This window comes from Drosophila erecta, unplaced genomic scaffold (genome assembly GCF_003286155.1).
Source record: "Drosophila erecta strain 14021-0224.00,06,07 unplaced genomic scaffold, DereRS2 tig00000092-arrow-pilon, whole genome shotgun sequence".
Lineage (NCBI taxonomy): Eukaryota > Metazoa > Arthropoda > Insecta > Diptera > Drosophilidae > Drosophila > Drosophila erecta.
Window position 1 is genome coordinate 18,151,127 of NW_020825207.1, and position 18,714 is coordinate 18,169,840.

General features: G+C 40.3%; 4 protein-coding genes across 4 annotated transcripts; all 4 read left to right on the top strand.

Annotated features, from left to right (window-relative positions):
- The first annotated feature begins 414 nt into the window (after positions 1 to 414).
- Positions 415 to 6,010, top strand: LOC26526805 (CD109 antigen). Its single transcript, XM_026980264.1, is given in 7 exon segments — positions 415 to 521; positions 1,421 to 1,884; positions 1,887 to 1,963; positions 2,470 to 2,550; positions 2,610 to 3,573; positions 3,632 to 5,541; positions 5,598 to 6,010. Coding segments are annotated over 7 exon segments (3,792 nt in total). The 5' UTR covers positions 415 to 438; the 3' UTR covers positions 5,811 to 6,010.
- Positions 6,011 to 8,357: 2,347 nt separating this feature from the next.
- LOC6549309 (alpha-2-macroglobulin) lies at positions 8,358 to 14,169 on the top strand. The gene is made up of 6 exons (XM_026980927.1): positions 8,358 to 8,697; positions 9,580 to 10,254; positions 10,313 to 10,709; positions 10,769 to 11,732; positions 11,791 to 13,700; positions 13,757 to 14,169. The coding sequence occupies exons 1-6, from the start codon at positions 8,615 to 8,617 to the stop codon at positions 13,967 to 13,969; spliced, it is 4,242 nt and encodes a 1,413-aa protein (XP_026836728.1). The 5' UTR covers positions 8,358 to 8,614; the 3' UTR covers positions 13,970 to 14,169.
- Positions 14,170 to 15,085: 916 nt separating this feature from the next.
- On the top strand, positions 15,086 to 15,917 carry LOC6549308. The gene has a single exon (XM_001974194.3). It carries the CDS (start codon positions 15,117 to 15,119, stop codon positions 15,783 to 15,785), a length of 669 nt encoding a protein of 222 aa, XP_001974230.1. The 5' UTR covers positions 15,086 to 15,116; the 3' UTR covers positions 15,786 to 15,917.
- Positions 15,918 to 16,725: 808 nt separating this feature from the next.
- Positions 16,726 to 18,309, top strand: LOC6549307 (cytochrome b561 domain-containing protein 2). Its single transcript, XM_001974193.3, has 3 exons — positions 16,726 to 17,296; positions 17,356 to 17,548; positions 17,943 to 18,309. Exons 1-3 carry the CDS (start codon positions 16,991 to 16,993, stop codon positions 18,251 to 18,253), a joined length of 810 nt encoding a protein of 269 aa, XP_001974229.1. The 5' UTR covers positions 16,726 to 16,990; the 3' UTR covers positions 18,254 to 18,309.
- The last annotated feature ends 405 nt before the right edge of the window (positions 18,310 to 18,714 follow it).

An 18,714-nucleotide genomic window follows, 5' to 3' on the forward strand; every position in this document is an offset into this window, starting at 1 on the left:
TTTCTACCGATATTACAGAAAATGTTGAAATTTTTCGTTTGCACTTCCACTAGCTGAGTAACGGGTATCTGATAGTCGGGGAACTGGAACTATAACATTCTATATTGTTTTAATTTAATTTAATTAAAAACAAATACGCTAGAAAAGCGAAATTTATATAATATACCAGAGAAATGTATGACGTTTAGAATTGCAACAGGTGCAATCTTTGACAAAGCAGCTAGTACATATACGGCAAATTGGTATTGAACCCAGAAGAGTGCCTCAACTAGAAGAACAGGAATGACTGGTGACTTAGAATGGGAGGTGCAGTCCTTAGCCGGTGGGTTCACTGTCCATTTCAGTTAACCAGTCAAGGTTCTGCTGTGAGTGCAGCAGGAGGCACACAGTTCTGTTTTATCCCTGAAGAATATGATCTTCGATGCTTAAAATTCGATCATGAGTTCTCTTAATTGCCTTAAAGTGCTTGTTTGTGTATTTTGCTTGTGCTTGAATCATAATATACATGCAAGGGATGAGGGGTAAGTTTAAGACTATTTAATAAAATTAGAAAAACCTGTTTGGGAAAATTAGCTTTGTGATTTTGATTTATAAATGTCTCGGGTTATTAATGTCAGGAGCGTCATCGTCCGTCCGTTCTTCCATATTGGCTTCACTCATGATGATCTACACTACGCGATTGGTAAAGCTGTGCGCATTTAACGAGTCCACTTGCGTCTACTTTGGCTTCTCAACGATTAATGTGCAGTTTCATGCAGACTGCTTTTTGTCTTCTCAATTTTTGGCATTCCCTTTTCATTATGGTGCTTTCTCACTCTAACCAAGCAGCGCAAGTGGCCACGTTCAGCAACAGCTCTATCGGTCTCATTTTAGCAGAGTCCCGTTTATAGATAATTCATCTTTTCATCCTCACACATTGACAATAAATAGGAACACGCATAATAGCAGAAGGAACATGGAGAATAAGTAAATAGCGACTACGCGCATTTACTTTATATTCGCCTCGACAACTGTATAATTATAAATAAAAAAAATGATTAAAAATGGATGATTGCTGTTTGATACATTTTTTGTTGATTAAATTCAATAAACTAATATAATATGATATCAAATGATATAATATGATTCGAGATGCAAAAGATCTGATATAAACTTTTGTGACGAAAAATCATTTTGCACTTGATACCTAAAATTTACACAGAATTCAGAAGAGTGAGAAATAACTTATTTGTTCCTTGAAATTTGAAAAAATATAAATTTCACATGTTTAGTTAAGCAAACTAGAATAGTATATTGAAACATAATTTTCTACAATTAAAATGCTTGCCTAAGCTATGACATTATATTAGTTTTGTAAACTATGCTGTCATCTTTAATAAATAAATAACATAATTTTCTACACTTCTCCATTTAAATGTAGACTGTATAGCGTAGTGGCCCCCGGAACCATAATCCCTAATCGGGACTTCAAAGTAACCGTTGCCGTTTATCGCATCAAAGAACCAGTCACCATTAAACTGGCCATCTCAGGGAATTCGTATAATGATTCCCTGACCGTGGACCTACCCACAGACCGCGAAATGAAAGAGGTCGCCTTTAAGGTGCCTGACCTTTCCTCGGGTGACTACGCACTAACAGCTGAAGGAGTGTCAGGCCTGAAGTTTCAGAACTCCATTAGTCTTTACTTCCGTGACGATGCTCCAGTGGTTGTTTTACTAATTGACAAGGATGAGTATATCCCTGGAGACAAGATTAGCTATCGCGTTTTGTTACTAAATGAGCAACTTCGCCCAGATACTTATGCCAAAGATATGGTTATCTGCCTCTTGGATCCTAAAGGAAACAAGGTTGATAAGGCCACAAAAAGCAAGGTAGCTGACGGAATCTATTCTGGACAATTTCAGTTGTCCAAAAGGGCAGCTCTGGGGCAATGGGAGTTGAACCTCGAGGATACAGAGGGTACTGAATATGACTCACCAGCTAGTAAATTTTTTTACGTAAAGCCTGAGGGGCTGCCAAGGTTCTCCATTCAAATAGATGTTCCAAAGTTCGTCAGTATAAAGGAAAACGAGATGAAGATAGTGCTTAGAGTCAAGTGAGCGTGGAGTATGTATGTTTCCTTAAATACTTTATTATAATTTATATTTTCCAAGGCACTCGTACGGAAACCCCCTCAACGGAAGAGCTGAACTAAATATTAAGTTAAATACGGAAAAGCGCAAGAATAATCTTTATAATCGCACAATAACAGCCAATGGTGCTGTAGTCAAGGGTCTGGCGACCTTTCATGTTCTTCTGACGGACATTGCCAAACACATAGCTCCAATCCGGGCCCCTTATATAGCTACAATAAGTGCATCGGTGGAAGATAAAGATAGTGGAGAAAAAACCACTAAGCTTGCATCCGTTTTCTTGCTGCAAAATCGCTATATTATTACATGTGCAGATTATTCGTGCCGAAGGCCGTAGAAAGAAAAAGACCACAAGGTTCTTATAAAGATTACGAACTTAGATGGATCTCTGGTATCCGAAAGCAAGTCAGCGGTGAAGGTACAGTAAAAATGTGACAACAAATGAATATTAAATATAATTTTTTGATTCTATTTAAGCTTATTTACAGCGAAGGTACTATACAAAATAATAGCTACTTCAGAAAATTCAGAGAAGTGGACGAAAAGAAGCGCTTTGAGTTCGAAGGCCAATTGGATAAGCCGGGACATTACGTGTTCAAAGCAAACCTCTCTGATTTACAAAAAAAAAACGAATACTACGATATATCTGTGGAATATAAGGGCGAAGAATATCGAATCCAGCAAACAATCTCACAATCGATAGGCTTCATTATGGACGTGACAAATGCTTTTTTCACACCTCAGATAGATGTGGATTTCTTCCTTCAGATCCATGGACCCAAAGATGACAACGGTCTTCCAGCTGCTTTGGTTGTTGGCGATGAGTTCCGGGTGACTCTCAATTCCAACGAACCCATCAAATACTTTATATACAACATAGTGGCCCGTAGTCTTATACTGCACACCGAAAGAGTTGAGTTCGACGAGCCCAAGATGGTTTACAACTTCACCTTGAAGGCTACGCATCTCACTGCGCCCCATTTTTATATTTATGCCTACTATGTAGACGAACAGGGAGTCCTTCATCACACCAAGTCTAAATTCAAAGTTCTCATGAGTCTTTCCAACGAAATTAGTATATCTGCACCAAGCACAGGGTATCCTGAAGAAGAAGTCAAGCTAAGAATCAGAACAGAACCCAATTCCTTTGTCGGCATCTTGGCGGTCGATGAAAGGTTTTCAGGCAGGATAAGGATAGATGACAGAAAACAGGACGATATTGATTATCTGTTTTATGTCAATAAACTCTCAAATGCTTTGTCATTTGTCAAGCCCTCAACGAGCTTTCCCAGAAATCATGAAATAGAAATGAGCTCCTTAGAAGATCAGTTGAAGGACTTCTATTTGCACACCTACCACGATGTTCCTGGATCGCATCTTGGTCTTGTCACCATGACCAACGCCCAGATTAAGGAAAGGATCTTTCGATTCTTCGACAAGGGTAACTACATCTAGATATTTAATTGTTAGAGAGTCTTAATGGTACTTATTTTATGCAGACAAAGACGTATCTGCGAGAGCATTATCAGCGAAATATCCTTTGAAATCCACTGAATCCTGGCTGTTTTCCGATATACAAATATCGCACACAGAGGTTACGGAACTGCAAATAAAGCTTCCTGACACCCTTGGCACCTGGGTAGTGAAAAGTTTTTCCTTGCACCCGGAAAAAGGATTGGGCGTCTTCCAAAGTAACGTTACACAAATCAGAACCATCAATCCCTACTCGCTCTTCATTCATTTACCGTACTCAGTGAAACTAGGAGAAACGGTCAGAATTCCGGTTCTGATCGTCAACCATTTACCCGAAACGAAATTGAAAGTAGAGTTAGCACTGGACAACGGAGCTGATGGCCTTGAAGATTCCTTGGAATATCGTCAAACACAACTCATGGAAATCGATGAGTATGGAGCCAAAAGCGCGTTCTTCATTTTCTGCCCCAACTATACGGGAAACTTTATTCCTCTAGAATTTACAGCAACCTCTTCAGTTAAAAATACTACTGTTCATAAGTCGCTAATGGTTATTGAAGACAATGTAAGAGGCAGCACCGAATATAGAAATCGCGCCATCCTAGTGAACTTGAAGGACAACCAGGACTACAAAAGCACCTTCCAGGTTGACCTCCCAAATTCCAGACTGATCGAGTTTAGTTTATTCAGTGACCCTCTCGGTCCGATCCTTCAAAACTTGGGTATTTCAATACCGGATGGCACGGGCGAACTGGTCATGTCTAAAATGGTAGTTAACTTTTTGGTGTGGAGCCACCTTAATGGAACCAAAAAACTCGATGGAGCTTTGGACACTCGAATCAAAAATAATTTAAAAGAGGGCTATCAGAACATACTGAACTATTGTCACGACGATGGAAGCTTTAGCTACTTTGACCCCCCGAAAGCCAACGGTTCCATCTGGCTAACCTCTTACGTCCTGCGTTACTTAGGCGAAATTAGGGCTGTCATATATGTCGATCCTACAATTCTGAAAAAGGGATTCGCATTTTTGCTCAGCCGCCAGCATGAAGACGGAAGTTTCACGGAGGATTTCAAATACTTTTCAAGGTCCGGGAGCCCTCTTTTCTTTACATCCAGTGTCCTGTTGGCTCTTCAGAAACAAACCAGTCCCGAGAAGGAAGCCATAAGCAAAGCGGTGGCTTTTCTAAGATCTCAGCTCGACGAAACAGCCTTATCACTGGCCAAGTCAATGGCCATATATGCATTGCAAAAGTCGCAGGCCCCGGGATCTGATAAACTTGTGGCGCAACTTAGATCCGTGTCAAAGCAGGAAAATGACCAACTTTGGTGGGCAGAGGATGTGCAGAACGGAAGCCCTCAAGATGTGGAGATCACCTCATATGCCCTGCTCTCCCTCATGGATTCGGAAATGGATGTGCCAGAGTCAGCAATCAGCACCGTTCGATGGCTTTTGGCCCAGAGAAATATTTATGGAGAATTTGACTCCAGCCAGAAAACAGTTATTGGTCTTACAGCCTTGGTTGAGTTCGCTGAAAAATGTGGTTACAATCCAAGCGCTTGGGAAGTGAGCATCAGCAACGAAGACATATCCCAAAAATTCGTCCTAGGCAATCTGACCCAGTTGACCCAGTCGATTAACTTCCCGCCGGCCACCAAATTCCTGGAGGTTCAGGCAAAGGGAACTGGAGCAGCTCTCATCCAGATTAGCTATGGGTATGACTTCGAGGAGAAGCAGGCCAATCCAAGCTTCAGTATTCAGACTACGGTCAGACCCAGCAGTTTGTCATCGAAGATGGAGCTAGTCGTGTGCGTGGAGTTCCTGGAGAGGAGCACAAAGGCCTCCAATATGGCCGTTTTGGAGGTGTCCCTGCCCTCCGGATACAGATCGGATAGATCGAGCTTCAAGAAAATTCGTGAAGTCGAAGGAGTGGGGGTGAGTTAAGCACTTTTTAAAGATAATTGCCCCCAAATTATTCATTTTTTCCGCAGTCCGTGGATACCAAGAATGAAGACTCCGTGGTCATCGTCTACTTTGAAAGCCTGGCCAAGAATGAAAGCAAATGCATTCCCGTCGAGGCGTACAGAACACTTGAAGTGTTCAATCTTAAGCCTTCCAGTGTAGTTATCTATGATAATTATGGCCGGAAGGCAACCGAATATTATCAACTTAAATTGGAGCTCAGCGACATTAGAGGCACTTAAAGTCGCCGTTTTGAGTCCACAGGCTCATAAATCAAGCTATTTCATTTTAATCAACGTACCACGCTTCCTACAGCCCACATTTTTATGGTACTACTCGAAGTTAAATCCAATATACCATAATCACCTTCAATGTCAGATCGTAGATATGAATCTGCTGAGTCAGCAATAAATATTTGTAAACATTGCGCTAGCAAATTGGATCACAATGTGTATGGTTTATCAAAACCGCAGTGCCTAAGACGCGTGGAGGGTTTAGTCGCTTAGCGACTGGCGAAAGTTCAACCTGTCTGCCCAGACATTTGACCCACAGACATCAACAATGTTTCTGTATTTTCAAGTAGGTGGTAACTTTTATCTGGTACGTGCGATTTTGCATTTCGATAAGGCGCTGCTGACTTGCGATCCGACAGGAGCACTACATCACTATTATGTATATTATCAATAAGTGGAACCAGAGTGGGCCAGTACTCGAGTGACGAGAGTCTTATTAATATTAATAACAGCCCTATTAATAACCCCCTGGCTCATGACGTTTTCGGGGAATGGTTAAAGTGAGTGTGATCACATAGTCGAGCGCCCCTGAATGGTAATCCTCTTTTCCTCCGAAGTAAATCGGTGAATGAATGGATATCGATAAGGTCGATGAAGAAAATTAAGAAATGTCCCAAGGCTGAAGTTCTAACCTCCATAACCCAACTTATCTTAATTGGATTTTAAAATGCGTAATTCTCTAACAATCTGCATTTAAATTTAAAAATTCATTTTTTTTTTTAAATTTTTGTTGTATTGTTTTTTAAATTTAAGATGTAGAAATTCAAAAAAAATTAGAAATGTCCCAAGGCTGAAGTTCGAAACTCCATAACTTAACTTATCTTAATCGGATTTTGAAATGGAATACCTCTAAATTCAAATGCAGAAAAATTTTCAAATTTAATCGTTACTCCTAATGTAAAAACAAAGACACTAGTATAAAAAAGCTTCGTATGCAACCTGTTTATTACAAAATTGAATACTTGAGGCAGGACCAGCGCACCTAAGAATCACTATCTGAAAATATATTTTCCACGTCGCATGATAAATACTCTAACGACACATTAATTACATTACATTACATTAATTAATTAACGACACAGTAATTGATGAAATTAATCAGTTATTTTTTTATTCATTTATTCACCTATTACTATTTCTAATATGTATTTAAATAAAGGCAATGCAAAACTAGAGTTTTTTACATGGTGGCAATCGATTACAAATAATATAGATTGAAAGTCCATAAACTTCTAAAGTGAAGGGCATTTTTGGTCATATGTACAATACACGAACATACGTGTGCACACATATACTGATCGACTGTATCAGTGCCAATTTAGCATCCGGGAAAAATGTCAAACACCCCCAACCCGGAAAGCTGTTCTTTTTTAAGTTTTTCTATCCGAAAATCTGTCCTTTTTAGACAATGTTAGAATTTTAAAAATTTAATTTGAATTATTCCACATTTTTTTTGTTTGCACTATGTGGCATCTCTTTTAAGCAAAATGTTATCGATATTGTGTGTAATCGTATGAATATCGAACTCACTTTGTCAAATTGCCTAAAGAATACAAACAAAATAATATACAAAAGCAAACATTTTGTGATTTCTGCCAAAATGCCTAAAAAATTTCGCGATTTCTGGCTTGACCAGCCAGATTTTAAAAATTGGTTAACAAGGGACCAAAGTGATAAAAACAAATGCAAACTTGCAAATACTGCAAGTGCAGCATAAATGCAAAAATTGATTCGTGCTCACAGAAAGACCAAAAAGCAAAAAAAGTAAATAAAATAACCCTTTTGCCTGTTAAGTCCGATGAAGTGTGTCGCCAGGTAACCAGGAAACACCTATAAAATGCCCGAAAAGTATTTGAAACGCATTGGCACAATGGCAACGTATGAATCAAACGTTGAGGACGAATGCGTCGTGGACGAAACATTTAAAATATTAAATTAAAAGTTAACTAAATAAATAATAATCATAAAAAAAATCTGTCCTGTTTTATCATTCTTTTTTTTTAAATTTTCATCCTATTTTTTTTGTTTTTTTTTTCTCAATCTGTCCTTTTTTTCAGAAGAATATTGGCATCACTGCGCTGTATGCGTACAGAGCTTTCTCTCTGGCTCTTGAACAAATATTCGAGAGAGCCTGGAGCCAGCTCTAGAGCCAGCACACAAAAATCGTGTGCAAAAAAATCGTATGTCGTTACGCATCTTATTACTCTAGTGTCTTTGGTAAAAGGGTATACTAGGATTCGTTGCAACGTATGTAACAGGCAGAAGGAAGCGTTTCCGACCATAAAACGTTTTCATTTTATATTATTTTTCCCCAATTTCTACCGATATTACAGAAAATGTTGAAATTTTTCGTTTGCACTTCCACTAGCTGAGTAACGGGTATCTGATAGTCGGGGAACTGGAACTATAACATTCTATATTGTTTTAATTTAATTTAATTAAAAACAAATACGCTAGAAAAGCGAAATTTATATAATATACCAGAGAAATGTATGACGTTTAGAATTGCAACAGGTGCAATCTTTGACAAAGCAGCTAGTACATATACGGCAAATTGGTATTGAACCCAGAAGAGTGCCTCAACTAGAAGAACAGGAATGACTGGTGACTTAGAATGGGAGGTGCAGTCCTTAGCCGGTGGGTTCACTGTCCATTTCAGTTAACCAGTCAAGGTTCTGCTGTGAGTGCAGCAGGAGGCACATAGTTCTGTTTTATCCCTGAAGAATATGATCTTCGTTGCTTAAAATTCGATCATGAGTTCTCTTAATTGCCTTAAAGTGCTTGTTTGTGTATTTTGCTTGTGCTTGAATCATAATATACATGCAAGGGATGAGGGGTAAGTTTAAGACTATTTAATAAAATTAGAAAAACCTGTTTGGGAAAATTAGCTTTGTGATTTTGATTTATAAATGTCTCGGGTTATTAATGTCAGGAGCGTCATCGTCCGTCCGTTCTTCCATATTGGCTTCACTCATGATGATCTACACTACGCGATTGGTAAAGCTGTGCGCATTTAACGAGTCCACTTGCGTCTACTTTGGCTTCTCAACGATTAATGTGCAGTTTCATGCAGACTGCTTTTTGTCTTCTCAATTTTTGGCATTCACTTTTCATTATGGTGCTTTCTCACTCTAACCAAGCAGCGCAAGTGGCCACGTTCAGCAACAGCTCTATCGGTCTCATTTTAGCAGAGTCCCGTTTATAGATAATTCATCTTTTCATCCTCACACATTGACAATAAATAGGAACACGCATAATAGCAGAAGGAACATGGAGAATAAGTAAATAGCGACTACGCGCATTTACTTTATATTCGCCTCGACAACTGTATAATTATAAATAAAAAAAATGATTAAAAATGGATGATTGCTGTTTGATACATTTTTTGTTGATTAAATTCAATAAACTATCAATATCAAACAACCTTCGAGATGCAAAAGATCTGATATAAACTTTTGTGACGAAAAATCATTTTGCACTTGATACCTAAAATTTACACAGAATTCAGAAGAGTGAAAATAACTTATTTGTTCCTTGAAATTTGAAAAATATAAATTTCACATGTTTAGTTAAGCAAACTAGAATAGTATATTGAAACATAATTTTCTACAATTAAAATGCTTGCCTAAGCTATGACATTATATTAGTTTTGTAAACTATGCTGTCATCTTTAATAAATAAATAACATAATTTTCTACACTTCTCCATTTAAATTTAGACTGTATAGCGTAGTGGCCCCCGGAACCATAATCCCTAATCGGGACTTCAAAGTAACCGTTGCCGTTTATCGCATCAAAGAACCAGTCACCATTAAACTGGCCATCTCAGGGAATTCGTATAATGATTCCCTGACCGTGGACCTACCCACAGACCGCGAATTGAAAGAGGTCGCCTTTAAGGTGCCTGACCTTTCCTCGGGTGACTACGCACTGACAGCTGAAGGAGTGTCAGGCCTGAAGTTTCAGAACTCCATTAGTCTTTACTTCCGTGACGATGCTCCAGTGGTTGTTTTACTAATTGACAAGGATGAGTATATTCCTGGAGACAAGATTAGCTATCGCGTTTTGTTACTAAATGAGCAACTTCGCCCAGATACTTATGCCAAAGATATGGTTATCTGTCTCTTGGATCCTAAAGGAAACAAGGTTGATAAGGCCACAAAAAGCAAGGTAGCTGACGGAATCTATTCTGGACAATTTCAGTTGTCCAAAAGGGCAGCTCTGGGGCAATGGGAGTTGAACCTCGAGGATACAGAGGGTACTGAATATGACTCACGAGCTAGTAAATGTTTTTACGTAAAGCCTGAGGGGCTGCCAAGGTTCTCCATTCAAATAGATGTTCCAAAGTTCGTCAGTATAAAGGAAAACGAGATGAAGATAGTGCTTAGAGTCAAGTGAGCGTGGAGTATGTATGTTTCCTTAAATACTTTATTATAATTTATATTTTCCAAGGCACTCGTACGGAAACCCCCTCAACGGAAGAGCTGAACTAAATATTAAGTTAAATACGGAAAAGCGCAAGAATAATCCTTATAATCGCACAATAACAGCTAATGGTGCTGTAGTCAAGGGTCTGGCGACCTTTCATGTTCTTCTGACGGACATTGCCAAACACATAGCTCCAATCCGGGCCCCTTATATAGCTACAATAAGTGCATCGGTGGAAGATAAAGATAGTGGAGAAAAAACCACTAAGTTTGCATCCGTTTTCTTGCTGCAAAATCGCTATATTATTACATGTGCAGATTATTCGTGCCGAAGGCCGTGGAAAGAAAAAGACCACAAGGTTCTTATAAAGATTACGAACTTAGATGGATCTCTGGTATCCGAAAGCAAGTCAGCGGTGAAGGTACAGTAAAAATGTGACAACAAATGAATATTAAATATAATTTTTTGATTCTATTTAAGCTTATTTACAGCGAAGGTACTATACAAAATAATAGCTACTTCAGAAAATTCAGAGAAGTGGACGAAAAGAAGCGCTTTGAGTTCGAAGGCCAATTGGATAAGCCGGGACATTACGTGTTCAAAGCAAACCTCTCTGATTTACAAAAAAAAAACGAATACTACGATATATCTGTGGAATATAAGGGCGAAGAATATCGAATCCAGCAAACAATCTCACAATCGATAGGCTTCATTATGGACGTGACAAATGCTTTTTTCACACCTCAGATAGATGTGGATTTCTTCCTTCAGATCCATGGACCCAAAGATGACAACGGTCTTCCAGCTGCTTTGGTTGTTGGCGATGAGTTCCGAGTGACCCTCAATTCCAACGAACCCATCAAATTCTTTATATACAACATAGTGGCCCGTAGTCTCATACTGCACACCGAAAGAGTTGAGTTCGACGAGCCCAAGATGGTTTACAACTTCACGTTGAAGGCTACGCATCTCACTGCGCCCTATTTTTATATTTATGCCTACTATGTAGACGAACAGGGAGTCCTTCATCACACCAAGTCTGAATTCAAAGTTCTCATGAGTCTTTCCAACGAAATTAGTATATCTGCACCAAGCACAGGGTATCCTGAAGAAGAAGTCAAGCTAAGAATCAGAACAGAACCCAATTCCTTTGTCGGCATCTTGGCGGTCGATGAAAGGTTTTCAGGCAGGATAAGGATAGATGACAGAAAACAGGACGATATTGATTATCTGTTTTATGTCTATAAACTCTCAAATGTTTTCTCATTTATCAAGCCCTCAATGAGCTTTCCCAGAAAACATGAAATAGGAATGAGCTCCTTAGAAGAGCAATTGAAGAACGTCTATTTGCACACAAACCACGATGTTCCTGGATCGCATCTTGGTCTTGTCACCATGACCAACGCCCAGATTAAGGAAAGGATCTTTCGATTCTTCGACAAGGGTAACTACATCTAGATATTTAATTGTTAGAGAGTCTTAATGGTACTTATTTTATGCAGACAAAGACGTATCTGCGAGAGCATTATCAGCGAAATATCCTTTGAAATCCACTGAATCCTGGCTGTTTTCCGATATACAAATATCGCACACAGAGGTTACGGAACTGCAAATAAAACTTCCTGACACCCTGGGCACCTGGGTAGTTAAGGGTTTTTCCTTGCACCCGGAAAAAGGATTGGGCGTCTTCCAAAGTAACGTTACACAAATCAGAACCATCAAGCCCTACTCGCTCTTCATTCATTTGCCGTACTCAGTGAAACTAGGAGAAACGGTCAGAATTCCGGTTCTGGTCGTCAACCATTTACCCGAAACGAAATTGAAAGTAGAGTTAGCACTGGACAACGGAGCTAATGGCCTTGAAGATTCCTTGGAATATCGTCAAACACAACTCATGGAAATCGATGAGTATGGAGCCAAAAGCGCGTTCTTCATTTTCTGCCCCAACTATACGGGAAACTTTATTCCTCTAGAATTTACAGCAACCTCTTCAGTTAAAAATACTACTGTTCATAAGTCGCTAATGGTTATTGAAGACAATGTAAGAGGCAGCACCGAATATAGAAATCGCGCCATCCTAGTGAACTTGAAGGACAACCAGGACTACAAAAGCACCTTCCAGGTTGACCTCCCAAATTCCAGACTGATCGAGTTTAGTTTATTCAGTGACCCTCTCGGTCCGATCCTTCAAAACTTGGGTATTTCAATACCGGATGGCACGGGCGAACTGATCATGTCTAAAATGGTAGTTAACTTTTTGGTGTGGAGCCACCTTAATGGAACCAAAAAACTCGATGGAGCTTTGGACACTCGAATCAAGAATAATTTAAAAGAGGGCTATCAGAACATACTGAACTATTGTCACGACGATGGAAGCTTTAGCTACTTTGACCCCCCGAAAGCCAACGGTTCCATCTGGCTAACCTCTTACGTCCTGCGTTACTTAGGCGAAATTAAAGCTGTCATATATGTCGATCCTACAATTTTGAAAAAGGGATTCGCATTTTTGCTCAGCCGCCAGCATGAAGACGGAAGTTTCACGGAAGATTTCAAATACTTTTCAAGGTCCGGGAGCCCTCTTTTCTTTACATCCAGTGTCCTGTTGGCTCTTCAGAAACAAACCAGTCCCGAGAAGGAAGCCATAAGCAAAGCGGTGGCTTTTCTAAGATCTCAGCTCGACGAAACAGCCTTATCACTGGCCAAGTCAATGGCCATATATGCATTGCAAAAGTCGCAGGCCCCGGGATCTGATAAACTTGTGGCGCAACTTAGATCCGTGGCAAAGCAGGAAAATGACCAACTTTGGTGGGCAGAGGATGTGCAGAACGGAAGCCCTCAAGATGTGGAGATCACCTCATATGCCCTGCTCTCCCTCATGGATTCGGAAATGGATGTGCCAGAGTCAGCAATCAGCACCGTTCGATGGCTTTTGGCCCAGAGAAATATTTATGGAGAATTTGACTCCAGCCAGAAAACAGTTATTGGTCTTACAGCCTTGGTTGAGTTCGCTGAAAAATGTGGTTACAATCCAAGCGCTTGGGAAGTGAGCATCAGCAATGAAGACATATCCCAAAAATTCGTCCTAGGCAATCTGACCCAGTTGACCCAGTCGATTAACTTCCCGCCGGCCACCAAATTCCTGGAGGTTCAGGCAAAGGGAACTGGTGCAGCTCTCATCCAGATTAGCTATGGGTATGACTTCGAGGAGAAGCAGGCCAATCCAAGCTTCAGTATTCAGACTACGGTCAGACCCAGCAGTTTGTCATCGAAGATGGAGCTAGTCGTGTGCGTGGAGTTCCTGGAGAGGAGCACAAAGGCCTCCAATATGGCCGTTTTGGAGGTGTCCCTGCCCTCCGGATACAGATCGGATAGATCGAGCTTCAAGAAAATTCGTGATGTCGAAGGAGTGGGGGTGAGTTAAGCACTTTTTAAAGATAATTGCCCCCAAATTATTCATTTTTTCCGCAGTCCGTGGATACCAAGAATGAAGACTCCGTGGTCATCGTCTACTTTGAAAGCCTGGCCAAGAATGAAAGCAAATGCATTCCCGTCGAGGCGTACAGAACACTTGAAGTGACCAATCTTAAGCCTTCCAGTGTAGTTATCTATGATAATTATGGCCGGAAGGCAACCGAATATTATCAACTTAAATTGGAGCTCAGCGACATTAGAGGCACTTAAAGTCGCCGTTTTGAGTCCACAGGCTCATAAATCAAGCTATTTCATTTTAATCAACGTACCACGCTTCCTACAGCCCACATTTTTATGGTACTACTCGAAGTTAAATCCAATATACCATAATCACCTTCAATGTCAGATCGTAGATATGAATCTGCTGAGTCAGCAATAAATATTTGTAAACATTGCGCTAGCAAATTGGATCACAATGTGTATGGTTTATCAAAACCACAGTGCCTAAGACGCGTGGATGGCTTAGTCGCTTAGTGACTGGCGAAAGTTCAACCTGTCTGCCCAGACATTTGGCCCACAGACATCAACAATGTTTCTGTATTTTCAAGTAGGTGGTAACTTTTATCTGGTACGTGCGATTTTGCATTTCGATAAGGCGCTGCTGATTTGCGATCCGACAGGAGGACTACATCAGTATTATGTATATTATCAAAAGTGGAACCAGAGTGGGCCAGTACTCGAGTGACGAGAGTCTAATTAACATTAATAACACCCCTAAATTTAGCCCCTGGCTCATGACGTTTTCGGGGAATGGTCAACGTGAGTGCGATCGCATAGTCGAGCGCCCCTGAATGGTAATCCTCTTTACTTCGGTTCCGAAGTAAATCGGTGAATGAATGGATGTCGATAAGGTCGATTAGATCTTCTGGCCGACCATACTGCGAACGTGTACATGCAGCGCCGACCACTTAATAATATTGTGTAATCCCCTCTAAGTCTGCTGCATTAGAATGGGGCACCCAAAATGTTTCGCTGATAACCCGATAGCAAACAAATTGTATGCCAGTTTAATGAAAGTCAGAAAGCCACGGTGAAGGCAATAAAAACCACAGTTCCGCATAGTGCGTTGTAATAGCTAATGCACCGCGGATCGATAGTCAAAAGGCAGCTTTCATATAGAAGAATCCTTAAAGATCCTTTGAATTAAATTAGGAAAAATCCTTATAAAGGATGTACGCAATTAATTTCAGGAGATTTAAATAGGAATTAGAAAAAAGTTTTTTTTCAATTTCTACTTTTGCGAAATTAAACTACAGCCCTTGTGAATCTGAAATTACAGTGCTTGTGAAATTAAAATTACAAATTTTTTGAAATTGCAATTACAATTTCTGTGAAATAATTCCAAGGTAGCAAAACAATGGGCGATGAAAAGTCCAAGTCAACGTCAGTGCTGCAGCATATAGAATCGGCGCTATATGTGATCAACCAGCTGTGCATAGGATTCGTCACCATTTGGGTCAGCTGGACCTGTTTGCGACAGGACCTCTCGGGAATTCGCCTGCATGCCTGGCTGGTCACCTTCGGATTTGTGTTCCTAATGGCCGAGGGAATGATGTGCTTCTACGACGGCAGTTGGCTAACGGTGCGTTACTCCCGGAAGTACAAGACCGCCTTTCACGTGGTCCTTCAGATCCTGGGGGGCGGCATGGGCGTGGCCGGCTGTTTAATCCAACTAATACGTGACGATTGGGCCATCAGCGTCACGTTACATGCCCGCCTGGGCTTCGCCGCCTTCATCCTGTGCCTGATCTCTCTGCTGAGTGGACTTGTCGCCTTCCTGGCGAGATGCCTGAGCAGGACCATCTCACCCTTGGCCAACAAGACCTTCCACGTGGTCCTCAGCATTGCCGCCTTCGTGATCGCCATGATGGCGCAGTTTTACGGATACACGCAGACTCGAATTTTCAAGGGCCAAGGACAGGATTTCGTTGTTCTCATGCAGGTCGTCACTATGGTCCTAATGGTCCTAACCAGCATTGGCGCCATTAAGTCGCTCTACCAGAAATTTGGTAGCTTGACCAGTTAGAAACACTTGCGGTCTATCCTTCATCCTGTATATGGGGCATTTAAAGCTAAGTTAGACTATTTGTATTTATGTAATAAGTTATTATAATCATAAGGATACATCAAATAATTAAGAGAACAATAAAAAATGACTGCGAACTTTAAAATTTGTTGTATTTTGGTTTTTTCTTTCAAAAGTCCGGTAAAACAGTGTTTAAAATGTAGTTTAAGTAGTAATATACATATGTAAAAAAATAATTACATTACATAATTAAATATTTAGTTAGCGATATAAAAATTAAATATTTGGGACAATTTATTCAGTGCATGTAACACATTAACTGCAAAAGATAACTATGTATAACTCACTTGCAAAAGATAAATGATATGGAACCCCTCAGCAACATTTTAGGTATGCAACGTTTTTTTGAGGGGTAGCTCTTCCTCCAATTATAAAGCATTCTTTCTGTGTTTTTAATGTTATTGAAAAAGATAGTCATAATAAAAAGCTACGTACTTTAGGAATAAAGAACAAAGCACAAAATACAAAACGTAATATGTATATAAAGCACATATATAACACTATGTGGTCCTTTGCTTACTGAAATGTGGTCTGGCTTGTAATCAAATTTTGGATATTAAATGTGTCGATATGATTGATATCAATCATAAACAGTGCTAATGTACGAAGTACCAATATTTTCGCTATACTGTCATCACTGTTGCATTGCAATCAGCAACGTTTAGTGTTGATAAGTTCAAATTGACACGAATACCTATCGCATCAAAACTTTTCGCGCCATAGGAAATTTAAAAAAGGCATACGAGCGAAGGCCTAGTTGCGGTTTTGCTGCACTTTGATAGCTTCCCGAAGCGTAAAACGATATGAATAGGAATGAAAACTTAAATAATCTTGTGGTCAAGTCCAGTCAACTTGTAAATGACGCTGCAAGAATGGCTTCGCCAGTTGCTCATAAACATTCGACCAAATGATTTGATTAACCAAGTTCATTGGGCGTATCGGTCGAATATTAAACCTTTAATTGCTGTCGTAGCTTGAGCACACGTCTGGCTTTGCCCAATAATAAATAATTTGCCGCAATTTGTCTGTGAAAAGTGGCAGGCAGTATTATCAGTCGACAATAGTATAAATGTTAACACGAAAATAACATTATTTCAGCGCACTGATAAAAGCCGGCAAGCAAAAAACTGAAAACTGGAACTACAATGTCCGAGAGTGAGAAGCCTGTGCTTAGTAGAACTCAGACATCAGTCGACTACGGCAGCACGATCCGGACGGAATCTCTACGCCGACCCACATTTATTCCGATCGAATCTCCCCGTCGCTATTCGAAAATGACCCACGGTTCCCTGTCCGGTCACGAGGCCCAGAACCGCCTCCAGAGATTGGAGTACTTCCTCAACGTTCTGAACCAGATGTGCATTGGATTCGTCACCATCTACATTTCCTACCTGACGCTGCGAACAGGGCTGTCTGGCACGGGTCTGCATGCCTGGCTGGTTACCATCGGGGTAAATAGTTTGCGATTATCACCTTCTAAGCGGCCACTGAAGATCATCCAACACCACAGTTCTCCTTCTTCATGGCCGAGGGCGTTATGATCCACTACGGCGGCAATGTGCTGACAAATGGATACAAGCGCCAAACGAAGACCACCATACACTGGGTGCTTCTGACATTGGGAGGCGGTTGCGGGGCAGCTGGTGCCCTTATCAAAATGATTCAAAAGGGGTTTTTGCTGCAATCGACACATGGAAGGCTGGGTGAGTCCAGCACAAAGACGCAGTGCCTGTTATAGATGCCAGCAGATGCTAGATTCAGAACTAAGTGATAGATCGTCGCATTCTTTTTCTTGTGTTTCTTTCATACAATATTTAAAAGTTCATAAGCTAAGCTATTAAAAGTTGTGTTTCCCTGTTTAAGCTACCATTTTGTTTGTTAGAATATCACACAACTATTATTTTAACACAACAGTTTTTTATCGTACGCCCCTACCAACTTTTTTAGTTCGACATAAGGCGAACTATTTTATCGCTTTTTTACTATCTTTTTAGAGGTAAATTTAATGATCTTTAGAGAATCTGATCTCGGTACTTAATATCGGCAACACCTTACACCTAAAGAGAACTGACTAATAGACTCGCTCTTCGCCCACAGGAATGACCGCCTTCATACTGTGCATTCTGGCCATGTCCTCGGGCTTGGCGGCACTTTTCTCCCCCCGCATCAAGAAGCTAATCACACCATTGCTGAACAAGACGTTCCACAATTTCCTGGGATTCGCGTGCTTCGTGATCGCACTGGTGACCCAGTATTACGGCTACCAGACGGGATACTTCAAGAGCCGTAGTGAGACAGATTTCCAAATCCTGATGAAGTGCCTCACCCTCATATCGTTGGTTCTGTCGAGCTACGGACCGATGAAAGCACTCTATGAGAAATGCAGAAATATATCCCAACAGTTTTAGATAGAAAAAGAATCACTCGAATGTATGTAGATAAATAAATATAATTTTTCTTAAAAAATCATTCTTTCGACCTATCCAGAAATTCCTAAAACGATTTACAACTGTCTACCTCATTTTAGGTATATTGTGTTTATGGCTCTCATGAACATGACTAACTATTTCAATGCCTCATTAGGGAAAACCCGGTGAGGTAGCGGTCTGAATTTTCCCGTCTGGTACTCCCCCATAAAAGTTTTAGAACCCCCTTTTGATTGACAGCTGATACGGCCCGAAAAAGTAATGAATCGACTATCAGATATACTGCAATTTGGTTTAATTAAAGGTGAACGACTCACTTATAAAGCCAGCACATTAATTAATCAATCAAAACGTTTAACTGATAATTTTAGTTATATAATTATTTAAGTTCCTTTTACATTTTGGCAAGCATGCATCATTTAAAAATCCAAGACCTACCCGGG